At 36.0% G+C, this 13,773-nt stretch overlaps 1 protein-coding gene across 1 annotated transcript in view; it reads left to right on the top strand.

The window, feature by feature from the left end:
- LOC118738115 (dynein beta chain, ciliary) overlaps positions 1–11,976 on the top strand; it is a 67,479-nt gene extending 55,503 nt beyond the window's left edge. The window contains exons 28-33 of the mRNA XM_036469035.1: positions 1,545–1,683; positions 1,815–1,981; positions 3,453–4,643; positions 4,755–6,344; positions 9,148–9,342; positions 11,733–11,976. Coding sequence (XP_036324928.1) covers positions 1,545–1,683; positions 1,815–1,981; positions 3,453–4,643; positions 4,755–6,344; positions 9,148–9,342; positions 11,733–11,832 — 3,382 coding nt within the window. The 3' untranslated portion in view covers positions 11,833–11,976. The remainder of the gene's footprint in view (positions 1–1,544; positions 1,684–1,814; positions 1,982–3,452; positions 4,644–4,754; positions 6,345–9,147; positions 9,343–11,732) is intronic.
- The last annotated feature ends 1,797 nt before the right edge of the window (positions 11,977–13,773 follow it).

Genomic DNA, 13,773 nt, shown 5'->3' with positions numbered 1-13,773 from the left:
TTATATAATAGAAGTATTTTCATAATAATTATCAGCGAGATAAATATTTTTAAGTTTTTATAGACTTTTATTTTGAGACTTATATAATAAAAGTCTTTTGATAATAATTATGAGTGCAATAAAATTTTGTATATAGTCCCGAACGGGTCACAAACTACTTCCCAACTGGTGTCCACCTAGCCCTCCACCATGCTCCTGAACAAGTCCCGTCTTTTAAGTCTTAAAAATTTTTTTCGCGCTCATAATTATTATGAAAAGACTTTCAATATAAGTCTTAAAATAAAAGTCTTTGAAGAATTAAAAATATTTATCTCAATGATAATTATTATGAAAAAACTTGTATAATATAAGTCTTTGAATAACAATTATAGATGACTCGAAAAATATTTATCTTAATATAATGATCATTGATTGACTTATATGCTTTTCTCTCATAATAGTTATGTCTCTGTTTACACTCCTTATATATTCTCATAGTGAGTGATCGAAATCGTTTGGAACAAATTTCACTTTTTTTTTGCCCATATACCGTGATACGGTTTAATGTACATACACACTTAGCTATGTATATATGTAGCACAAAAAATTGTCTTACCATGGCCATTGGCTATATAGTAAATTAGTGGTATTCACCAAAGTAAGCAAGTGGCCTGGCACTGTGGCAAGAGAGCAGATGATCCAGCGATGATAAAGTTGTCACAATTGTGCTTTTTTGGTACAATTTGAAACCAAAAAGTACATTGACACCACATAGACCTTTTTGGTGCGATTTGGAAATGCAACGCTGTGTATATTTTGATGTGTTATATATTTACGTTGGTTAAAACTTCTACTTAGCAGAAGATTATGTCATGATATACAAATACATACAAACTCTTTAAAACAAAATGTGACTTACGATCTCACAGAAAGTGAAATGCTTAACTTATTTTTATTCTACTTTTAATACATATACATATGTATATGTTTACAAGATGTTTATTTGAAAAGCGTTTAATAAATGTATATTTGTGCTAAACATTCGTTCTTTTTGTGAAAGCTTTAAAATTTTTTTTGCCACATTTTTATTTGATTTTGGTAGATTTTTTTCAAACACTTGATACAATTTCGAAAAATTCATTTATCATCCCTGAGCTGATCTGCTCTTTTGCCAGACAGAGTGGCCTGGCACTTGCTCACTTTGGTGAATACCACTATTGTAAAAGTATCTGTACCTTCAGGGAATATTAAAATGCAGCCGTGCATCCTTATACATACCTACATATCTTTGCATCCTTGCATTCGCTGTCCGACTTGGCACATCACCCATCGCGCCCAATTGTTTGAGGTCCATGTCATTATTTTTTCAATTTCCCGTTTCTTAAGCGTATTAACATCGACATCCGTCGTCATTGACTGCACCCTCCTTGACTTTGACACACAAGTATGACTCTGAAGATTTATAGTAATTTTTTTTTTTTTCTCCTTTCACCTGCTGCGGTCGATGTTGCTGCTGCTGCTGTTGCTCCTATTGATTTTGCATGTTTTCCAACGGCAATAAGCAGCTTACAAGCAAAAATTGGTACTCTACCTGGAGATATCTTGATAATTTCCTCTTTCTTGTCATATGTTGGCTGTTTTACGCGGCGCTATCGAGAGGAGTTGCAGCAAAAGATGTGGATGACGAGCTTTGCAAAAATCGAGGTAAACAGTGAGATTGCTTATTTAAAAAGGAAAACTAATGATGAAAATGCACATACATAAATACAAGTACATACATGTGTATTTTTCTAAAACTCATTTCTTTTTTTTTTTTTTTTGTTTTGTATAAATAGCCACTTGTACCGTACACAATTGGCGTTGATCCGCTAACCCTGCTCACGGACGATGCACAAGTTGCGACTTGGAATAATGAAGGATTACCGGTGGATCGTATGTCAACGGAAAATGCAACAATTTTAACTCACTCGACCCGCTGGCCATTGATGATTGACCCTCAGCTGTAAGATTAATGCGGAAAAATTAAACACAACTGCACATTCGAGAGCACTTTACTTTACTTTTTTTTAACTTACCGTTAATGGTTATTTAAAGATTACTTACATACATACATTGGCAAGCTAATTACTTATTTGTATAAACGAGTGCATTTCTGCTATGATAGAATAGAACCAAGTAATTTATTTTTTGTTAAGAGGAGAAAATTAATGTTTTATGTAACTAGTTTTTGTTTTTTTTTTCACCTTCCTTTTATTAGCTCGGGATGTAACTATGTAATATTGATGCGCCTAAAAGATGCAGCGATTTCTATTCTCAAGTTACATACCTGTTGACAGTACGAATGGCAATTACAATAGGGAGGTTTTAGTTTTTTAAACTATAATTTTATTCCACATATTTTTAGTACATTTTTGTACTTCAATTTTACTTTATGGCCGCTAGAAACAGGAAGTGGCTTCATGAACGCTTCGACGCTGTTGCCTGGTACTACCAACCGATCAACTCCTCTCCGTTTTCAAAGGTTTTGTACTGAAAGTTAAATGTGCCTCCTTGGCCCTAACTGGCATTAAAGTTGTCAAGCACTAATTTAGCATCGTGATGGGGACAGCATTCGTATGCTTCTACCAGGCGCTCATAGAACGCTCCTTGGTCTCATCGTTATTTTCCGCCGTCGGGGACTTGAAGAGCAATCAGGCTGATACTTTTGAATACAACTAATGTGGATTGTTGATATTCGTTTACTGATGTGGGCGAACCTGGAGACAAGAAGTTGGAGTGCCCGCCCAACCACACCAAATTTATGCGCCGTCTCGTAGCAGCTCCAGTACACAGATGTGTCACGTACCAAATTTTTTGCAGCGTTGTCCTCTCCATCGCAATAGTATTTCTCTTTGAAACCCATTCGTTGGAGAGAGGCACCTTCTCTAAAGAGGGTCAGGCATAGCTGCAAATCGTAATACATATTTCGGAGGGTCAATTATCCGATGGAATGGATATACGTTTTTAGGATACGATTATCATCTACTCATTGCTGGGAGGTTTACATATAGTATAAAATTATCTCCTTGCTCAGTGAGCCCTTAAACCGAAGAAGTCGGAGTGGTGCCACCGGAGCTCCTCTTTCTATCGTAGCCCAAGGCGTACGCCATTTCTGTCCTTACAACTCTTGCCTATTCCCTTTAATATTACATTTACTTGAAATCTTCAAGTTTCGCAAATATCTAGCACTTCTATGGCTTCTTGTGAGAGGTATTGCTCAGAAAAGAACAACAACTACATAGTCACTACTAAATTCTTGTAACTTAAAACAACCCCTTTATACTCAACGATATTTTCATTATGGAAGCCACAGATATCTAAGAAATTTATGATAAAGGATTTCTAACCCAAAACTCAAAGCAATTTTATGGGCTCAAATATGCGATAGTTAATGATAAGATTATTTCCTATATCTTTATTTATCTCTTCCACAGTCAGGGCATTAAGTGGATAAAAAACAGATACGGAGATACACTCGTTATTATACGTCTTAATCAAAAGGGCTTCCTAGATGTGCTGGAAAAGTCTATGGCTAATGGCGAGACTGTGCTTATTGAGCAAATCGGTGAAACTATAGACACTGTGCTGGAGCCACTGCTAAGTCGCGCTTTAGTCAAGAAGGGGCGTTACATACGCATATGTGGCAAGGAAATGGACTTTAATAACAACTTTCGTCTTTTGTTGCATACAAAATTACCAAATCCACATTACAAACCTGAAATCCAAGCGCAAACAACGCTCATCAACTTTACAGTCACACCGGATGGCCTTGAAGAGCAACTGCTTGCCGAGGTAGTGAAAATCGAACGACCCGATTTGGAACAAATGAAAATCGACGTAACAGTACAGCAAAATAAATTCAAAATTTCACTTAAAGCCTTGGAGGACGAACTGCTTGTGCGTTTGGCCTCATCCAGCACGAATGTATTGGATGATCATGCGCTTGTCATCAATTTGGAGGCGACGAAGCACACAGTTGATGAGATTGAGCTGAAAGTGCGAGAGGCGCTCATAACTAGCGCGCAAATTGACGAAGCGCGAAATAGATATCGTGCAGCGGCCAAGCGCGCCTCTATACTTTATTTTGTTCTCACCGATCTCAGTCGTATAAATCCCATCTATAAGTTTTCGCTGAAATCGTTTATGAACGTTTTCAAGAAGGCAATTGCCACTGCACCGAAAAGCAAAAATCATGAGCGCCGTGTACAGCATCTGGTGGCGTCGATCACGCTGCAGACATTCATTTACACGATGCGTGGCCTCTTCGAAGTCGACAAATTGACGTTCACTTCACACATGATCTTGCGTATTCAGAGCGCAGCCGGACAGATTTCCAAAGATGAGTTTGATTTCTTGTTGCGCTTTCCACACGATCCAAACTCACTGTCTCCACTGGACTTTGTAAGCCGAAAAGCTTGGGGCGGCATTAAATCCCTAGGCGGTATCGAGCATTTTTATGGCATCGATAAGGACATGGAAAGCTATCCGAAAAGATGGAGTAAATTCCTTGCCAGTGCAGCGCCAGAAAGAGAGCAATTCCCGGGCGAATGGAAGTATCGTTCGCCGCTGCAAAAGCTTTGTATTATACGAGCTGTACGTCCAGATCGGATGCTGTATGCGATGAGGTGAGTAAATGATAAAATTCGTTTTCAAACATACGCTTGAGTCTGAAAAAACTGTTCTTAATTGTAATGAAAGGCTCCCATACAATATTAATCCAAGGTATATTCTTTCAGATTATTTGTAGAACTGACAATGGGCAAGGAGTACACGCGGACACAGACATCAGCTTTTTCGGAAATCTTCAAAGAAATCAATGCCAGCACACCAGTTTTATTTATACTTTCACCAGGCATTAATCCCGTGCGTGATGTTGAGCTACTTGGCCAGCAGTTGGGCTTTCGGGCCGACAACGACACGCTTATTAATATATCACTAGGACAAGGTCAAGAGCAATTAGCCGAAGACGCTATCATCAATGCATTGACCAATAAACACCAGTGGGTTGTCCTGCAAAATATCCATTTAGTTGTGAACTGGCTTCCTTCATTAGAGAAACTAATCGAACGCATAGTTGCCGAGACCGAGCTGAATGATGACAACACCAATTCAAATTTCCGTTTATTTATCAGCGCCGAACCCGCGCCAGATCCAGAATATCACGCCATACCGCAGGGCATACTGGAGTCTTCGCTGAAAATAGTCAATGAACCACCGTCAGGCATGGCCGCTAATCTACACAAGGCTTGGGACAACTTTTCACAGGACTCCTTAGAAACCTGCACACAAGAGGCCGAGTTCAAATCAATACTCTTTGCGCTTTGCTACTTTCACGCTGTATCGGGTGAGCGCTGCAAGTTTGGACCGCAGGGCTGGAATAAGGCGTATCCCTTCAATGTCAGTGACCTCATCATTTCAGCTAATGTGCTGCACAACTACTTGGAAGGCAGCAGTCGCATACCATGGGAGGACTTACGTTACCTATTCGGGGAAATCATGTACGGCGGTCACATTACGGACGACTGGGATCGTCGCCTCTGTCGCACATACCTCGAAGAGTTACTGCAGCAAGAGCTCATCGATGGTGATTTGGAGTTGTGTCCGGGTTTTGCTGCGCCTCCCAATCTTGACTATCAAGGCTATCATAACTACATTGATGAAATGTTGCCGCCTGAATCGCCCGTACTTTACGGACTGCATGCAAATGCCGAGATTGGCTTCCTAACCAGCGCATCGGAGCAACTACTTAAAACCATATTCGAGCTACAGCCACGCGAATCAGAGCTTAGCACAAATTGTGGTGCCCCACGAGAGGAGCTTGTGAAAATTATGAGTGAGGACTTTTTGGATAAAATGCAGGATGAGTTCAATTTGCAGGCCTTACTTAATCGGGTGGAGCGTAAAACGCCGTTTGTGGTGGTGGCGTTGCAGGAGTGCGAACGCATGAATGCATTGATATGTGAAATCAAGAGATCTTTGCGCGAGCTATTGTTAGGCTTGAAAGGTGAACTCACTATAACTCCCGACATGGAACGCCTAGATCATGCCATTTTCTATGATAGCGTGCCAACAACTTGGGCCCTATTGGCTTATCCCAGCATGTTGGGCCTGCAAAGTTGGTATGCAGATCTTTTGCATCGTATTAAGGAATTGTCCAGTTGGCTCAACGATTTTAAGCTGCCTTGTACTATTTGGCTTGGGGGGTTGTTCAATCCACAGAGCTTTCTTACAGCCATAATGCAAGAGAGCGCACGAAAACATGATTTGCCCTTGGATCGAATGTGTCTTAGCTGCGAGGTGACGAAAAAGGAGAAGGATGACATTACGTAAGTAACTTATTTTACTAATACAAATTTTATTACATTTTAATAGAACAAGTAAAACTTATAAGTCCAAGTTTGTTGAATTATGGTAGAACGGAGATCGTTTGGAATGTGTTTCCATGTGGTGAAATTGAAAGACGTTTCGTTCTGCTATAACCTATGAAGCTCAGAAAGGACCCAAATGAAATATTTTTGAGTTCCATAGCGAAAAGGTTATGATCAAAGGATGCTGAATGGAGCTTCTATAGTATGTCAGTTCGAAGATTTGTTCAAGCCATAAAAATAGTAGAAAGCTTTCTACTACAAGGACTCTGGTCTGGTTTGGTCTGGTTTCAAGCTACACCAAAAACCCATGGAGGGGCAAATTGAACTGGACAAAGTTAGGCGACTATTATCACGCTTTCTAAAGGTTAATTCGGAAGTTTCCCTTATATTTTACATGAGGAAAATACATTTTTTCAATCGAAAAAAATATCTTTCTTCAGAAACCGTCAAGAAATGAAATAATGATGCTTATTTAGCTTTCAAATTTTACAAATTTTGTAATTTAAGTTAAATTAAAAATATATATGTTTATGTACACACATTTTTCTTTTCAAGACAATAATAATAAAGTAAAAATAAATAAAAAAAAATCTAAAAATTTATTTAATTTAAATTTTTTTCTCTTTAAAACAATAAAATCTAAAAATTTAATTGGAAAAAGAAGAAAACTAATCAAAAAAAGAATATATTTTTAAAACAAAGTCTAAAAACTAGAAGAAAGTTCAATTACAAAACAGAAAAAATAAAATAAGACGCTAAGAAATAAATGAAATAAAACAAATATATTTTGTTTTTTTTTTAATTTATAAATTGTAAAAGTTAAAAGAAAATTAAAAAAAGAGAATACTTAAAAATAGAAAAAATAAGATAAGTTCATAAAAATTAAAGGAAATTAAAACAATATTATTTTCAAACTACTACCATCAATGAAATGAAATGAAATAAATATGAAAACAACATTAAATTAAGAAAACAAAACATAAAATAAGTTTTTAAAAATTAAATGAAATCAAAAAATATATAAATGAGGTTAAAAAATAAAAAAATTTTTATTTAAAAAAAAGGTTAAAAAATAATAAAATAAAAATTTCGCTGCCTGAGCACTCGAACTCGGACCTCTCCAATAGCACGACTCTGCCTTGCTCACTCGCCTATTGCGACTGTTGGAGCAAAGCGAGCTAAAATACTAAAGTACTATAGTACTTTCTCTCAAAATAGCTTTTCACCACCAGTGGTAATAGAAAGAGCTTCTTTTCTAAGACTTTGGTGCTAGAAAAACAAAAGTCTTTCGACCTAGAGATGAGCACGTGAGTGATTTTGGCCCCCGTTCACGCACGCTCACGTTGATGATTTTGTAAATCACGCACACTCACGATCTGTTATATTTTTTTCAATCACGTTCACGCACGCCTACGATGCCTATTTTTTGGTCACGCACGATCACGCACGCTTTCTCACATTTGAAAAAAATCAATTAACTTTCGTAAAAATTTCGCGCCTTTTAATTCGATGTTTAGGAAATATTTTGAGTATGCTGGTTTGTAGCCAATTCAATTTAAGTATGATAAAGTGCAAGTTAAAAAATAGCTCCGACTTACCGTTGATTTTTTGATATTTTTTTTTGTCGATATAAAAAAAATCGTCGAACATACATACTTTGTATGGAAAAAAAATGATTGACTCGGTTAACAAAAAAGTAGCAAATGCTAAGCCTTCTCCCAAAATTTTAAAGTAACGTAACAACTTTGGTTTCCTGTATTTATTAAATAAATCTGTGTTTCCGTCTTAATTTTTGGTTAAAAATACGTGAAAATTACGTGACTGCGTGGAAATCTAACTCACGCACGCTCACGTTAGCAAAAATTTCAGTCACGCACGATCACGAAAATTACTTGATTTTTCTCTCAAAACCGCTCAGGTTCACGCGTGAAAAAGCGTGGCACATCGTGTCACGTGAAAAATAACCAATTTCGCCCATCTCTATTTCGAACTATCTTGCCATCCGTCTGTTTGCAGCTCTCAAGAAAAACCACAAGAAATATATATCTCCCCATATATAGAACATATCTCAAACAATGCAAATTTGCTTAGCAAATTTATACGATACTACCGATTTTTAATTTTTATTTGACTATCGTTTTCTCGTTTTCTTGAAAATATCGAAACTATCGAATGGTATGACTATCGCCCTTTCGCCAGAATCAAGTGGTGTATCATCGTACAGTTCCACAAGTAACGTAACTCTTCTTCCTCCCCTTTTTTCTGGCAGGCTGTAGGTGTGTTTTCGGTTCAGTGTGTTAGTGTATTTTGATTAAATTGTAATAGAAATAAAGAAATTGTAATAGAAATGAAAGAAATTTTAAAAGATAAGAGCAAATGCCAAAAACAGGTGATCTCAGCTGTAGGCATTTTTTGGCAATCAGCTGATAGTGTTTTTGCTTAGGAAACTGTACGATGTGTATTATATAAGGTGTGATTGACAACTCAGTGACGCTCTCTTTTAAAATATAAACAAATGATTCAAAATTCATACAAATTGTTTTTCAATTTGTCATTGTAAGATGGTTCTTATGAGAGTAATTTCAAATTCAATCACACTTTGTTAAATACATTTTGGCCAAAATTAGCCTGAAGTTACTTTAACTTATCTAATTTTCAAATTAATATTTTTTATTTTAAATTAAAGCTTTCCCATTTTACAGTGAAAATGGTTCATACATACATATGCAAGTAACAATAAGCTATTTCCTCTCTCGCCTAGTTTACCACCCATTGAAGGTGCACTCGTGCATGCTCTATACTTGGATGGAGCCAGTTGGGATTGTCAACTTAATTCCATTGTACCATTGCCGCCAAAGGAGCTGCTCTGCGCCATGCCAGTCATTTATATAAAATCTATTGTACAGGAGAAACAGGAGACGCAGCGTTGCTATGAGTGTCCGTTGTACAAGACAAGGTAAGATTTAATTTATGCACATAAATAGTGAGTGACACAAAAACTTCGTAGGGAGAATAAATATATGTACGTGTATTTAGTAGGTGATTGAGTATTACATGTGTAAGGCTCCAAGGTTAGTTCACATAAGTAGAACAGAAAATTTTCTAACCCTTTGCATTTAATTTAGAATCGAACGCGAAAAGAGCAAGGGGCAATGAAAAGGCAACACTTTTTGGTATAAACGAAATCACCATTAGTGTATTTCTGCCTTAAAAGAGTTTTGACTATTTGAAGGCAGGTGAAAAAGTTATGGTGACTGTTGATACAAAACAAACCTGTTGGGCTTAGAGAGGGAAAAGTACGAGTCATAAATACAAAATTTCATATCAATTACTCACCCTCCTCTCAGTGAACGGTACTTCCCACAAAAATACTAGAATCGGCGCGATATCGAGTTATCAGTTATCAGTTTAGTTTGGCGCTGAACCAATAAAAGCAAGTGTTTCTTTTTCAATTATAAACAATTATTTAAGTGGCGTGGATTATTCACGTGAAGGTATTTATCATTATCATAGATGCTAATTGTTATTAGTAGTAGGGCTGTGCGATTAATTTATTATTCAAAATTTTAATTAATCGTAAAGTAAATAACTCAATTACTCGATCTATTGGAAATTATTATTACTCAAGAGTTCAGTTACTCGAGTAATCAAGATTTTGATTAACTAAAAACAAAAATATTTGAGTAATTTACTTTATGATTAATCGACATTATAAGTAAAATTAGTAACAATTATTTCGAAAATCTCTTTACATACATATAAAGCAGTTGAAGTTCCTTGATACTTTGAAAACGACGCTTCTGTTTTTAGAAATTTAAATTGAATCTTTTTTTTCATATACAGAATGTTAAAAAGAAAATAAGCATTTTCCAAAGCAAACTCTATTAACGAGCAAAATTAATTTTTTTGTGTAATCATATTAGGAGCGTTCCTTATCTCCCAGAAATAGTCAGAAAAAGTCCGAAGTAGTCAGATTTAGTCCAAAAAGCGTTCCTTAACTCGGAAATGACAGCTAAAATGAGAGAGCAAGACCCAGTGAGAGTGAATCTCATCAGTCCGAAGTAGTCAGATTTAGTCAGAAGAATTTTTTCTGGCAAAATCCTGAAAAGTATCAAACTCAACTAAATTTAAATTAATGGAAATTAAAGAATACGCAAAAAGTGAGAATAATATAAAAAGTAAAAAAAGTGAATTGAAATTGGAAGGAGGCAAAAAATAATTGATATAGTAAGTGAATTGATAAGTAAGTGCTTGTGCTTGTGTGAATGTGTTTTGTACATACATTTCCATTCTTATTTGACGTTAGCTTTGTTGTTGCCATTCTTTGGACTAAAAATTTGGTTTTATGCGTTCCTTTACTTTTCCTGTTATTCTCTTTTAGTGAGCGCATTTTGCTTACGCTCTGGCATTTTGACACTTTTCAGATTTTAGTCCAAAAAGATAAGGAATGAACCTATTACCGTTTTAAGTAATGAATATCTTGATTACTCGAGTAATTGATTAACCGAATAAGTGTGTAACCAACTTGTTCGAAAATTCGGGAGAATTGAGAATGCTTACACCTATGCATTATTTAAGTTTAAACTTTTTATTTCTGAGAGTGGAAAGCAGGACACAAAAATTAACCACAATTTCATCACATTTAGGGCCAGTTGTTCAATGTATGGTTATCACTACTTCCCAGTTAAACACCATTATCGATGTTTTTGACATCGTGCATATAACATGTGATCGATAAAGCAGTCATTGAATTTAACCGTAGCTTCTATCTCCGATTTGTGCTAATCAGACATTGAACAGCCGGACTTTAGGGATTGGCCCACAATTTTTAGACGTGCGCCAACATTCCCCATATTTTATATTTAGGATTTTCTAATAAAAAATAGATTACAAGCTAAATTTCATCGAGGTCGGATGAAATTTAATGTTTCCGCCCATAATGGTGGAGGGCGTGGCAGTTAGCCCATATTTATCCTTCCTCATAATTCCCTATTCCTAAGAAAAATTAGAGCACATGCCAAGTTTCCCCGAAATCGATGCACATTAACTATCCTTTCCACCTGCCTTCATATAGTCGAAACACTGTGCGACGCACAGTGGAATTGGCCCATTTAAAATATTGCAAAAGGTACCGGGATCCCAGGATTAACATTCCTAGTAGGTATGTAGTTGGTTTAAAGTTCATTCAACCTTGCCATTTTTATTGAAATTGGCTATTGCAGTCTATTTTTATGATTTATAGCAACTTGCAGTGATAAGATAGAAATATATACACTTCTACTTAGTACTAACTTTTAAAAGGCTGTTCAAATGTTAAAAATGTTTTTTTTTTCGTTTTCATTGCAGATTGCGCGGCGCCACTTACGTTTGGACCTTTAATTTAAAGACCCGTGAACGACCAGCCAAATGGATCCTTGGCGGGGTCGCGTTATTGCTTCAGCCATAAATAATAAAATAATCTACGGTGTCATAATTTTACATTTAAACATCAGAGTGTTACTGCGGCCTTAACCCTCGAAGTATCCGCGGAGAATTGTAAAATGTATCCACACAAAAAAATCATCTAAATATATTATCATATGTTACTAATAGAAAATGAAATATGTTACTAATAGAAATGAAAGCACATTAAATGTTGAAAAAAGCAAATGTATTAAATGAATAGTTAAATAAAAAGAACGAATTCAGTAAAAAATATTGCGATGTTTATAAGTGCATAAATCCTAGGACTACTGATACTCGGTTAATCTAAATAGTTGCCGGGTAAACGAGTAATACCCGGATAGTGTATCTACCCATTATTCACCCACTGAAAGAAGCACGTGCTGTGCGTAAAATATGTCGAAAAAGACTTCTACAATCGTAAAATTGTCCGGTATCCGTTCCAGTAATCAGTCCACGCGAGTAGTAAAATATTCGAGTACCCGGGTATTTTACCAAAATCAAATTATCAGCCTAAATACATCCCTATTATTATTATTATTGAACGGAGTAGAAACCTGCGAGTTTAAGTTGTATGCATTGGACTCTGAGCCGATGAAAGGGGTTGATGGGGAAGGCCTTTATAGCCGCTTGGCTGTCAGTCAAGTTCGCCATGTTCTGACTCCGGTAGTTTCGCTTGACATTGAGTTCCAGGCATCTATCTACATACATAATGCATAAGTTTCAGACCTACGGGCTGCAAATTTCTCAAACACCTATCACTTACGAGGAATTTTACCCCCGGGATGATTCCCATAAAGAGTGCAAATTCACCTCATTAAATTAAAAGCTGAAAGAGGACTCGCAAAGCTGGTATCGCCGACGTCCATTTTCCATCTAGCACCACAACTGCTCGTATCCTATCCCATCAATGAGCCATCTGTGTACCAAGTTATCATAATTGGTTTATCCTATATATCCTGGATATGACTACCTAATTCTTTTTATTACAATGTTCAGTTTGATAAAAAAAAACACTGAAAAGTATGGGATGGTAACTTCTGACAGAGAGAGAACCTTATTTACTCTCTTTTTTGTCCCCTCAATTGTCAGAGAACCGAGTACGGGATCAATTTCCAGTAAAATCCGACTAATTCTGACTATTTCTGACTAGTCCGGTCTCGTACGGGATCGCAAATATCATTAGAGCGCTTAAATCAATTGTTTTGTTGTTTATGTTATAATCAAAACAATATATGCATGTAAATCAAAATTAGAAAAATTCAAAAAAATTTCATAAAAAATTCGATATTTTTAATATTTTGTAGGTATGCAGTTTTATAGCCCATGAAATTTTAGTATGGCAAAATGATGGTTTGAAGCAGCTAAGAATTTGCGTTGATTTTTTTTTTTTTTTTGTCCATTGCGGTAATTTATAAAAGCTGGCGTTGTTTGTGAACGGTCTCGGCATTTTTCCACAAAAAAATGCACATTTATGTGACAAAAAGTGAAAAAACCCAAAAAGAAATATATTTCACATTAAAAAGTTCAAAAGCTTAATGAAGATTTGTGGAATTTTTCTAAATTTTGTATAAAGACAGAAGGTTTGATTTATATGGTTTTGGGTAAAGCATGAGCAATCTTTTCAAAAATAAATAAAAAAGTTTTAACTTGAAACACATTGTGAATATTAAAAAAAAAACACCATGCACGCAAATTCGCCAAAGAAATCAATTAGGATTTTGCCAAATTGCGAAAATAGGTTTCAAAGAACATACAAATTGACCCGCCCTAATGTATGTACTAGCTAAAGAGTATACACTAACCCTACAAGAAAATGACATTTTAGATTGACCAAATAAAAACCAATACACGTAAAAACAGAGGCCTTAAGTTAACGTCAATCGAGGCCATATGATGAAAAGGGATGCAAAATCTCTTGTACACAAAAGAACTTTTCAGAAAT

This window comes from Rhagoletis pomonella, unplaced genomic scaffold (assembly GCF_013731165.1).
Source record: "Rhagoletis pomonella isolate Grant_MI unplaced genomic scaffold, Rhpom_1.0 Rhpom_scaffold_00004, whole genome shotgun sequence".
NCBI lineage: Eukaryota > Metazoa > Arthropoda > Insecta > Diptera > Tephritidae > Rhagoletis > Rhagoletis pomonella.
The sequence above is the reverse complement of the archived record's forward strand: the minus strand, read 5'-3'. Positions and strand labels throughout refer to the sequence as shown.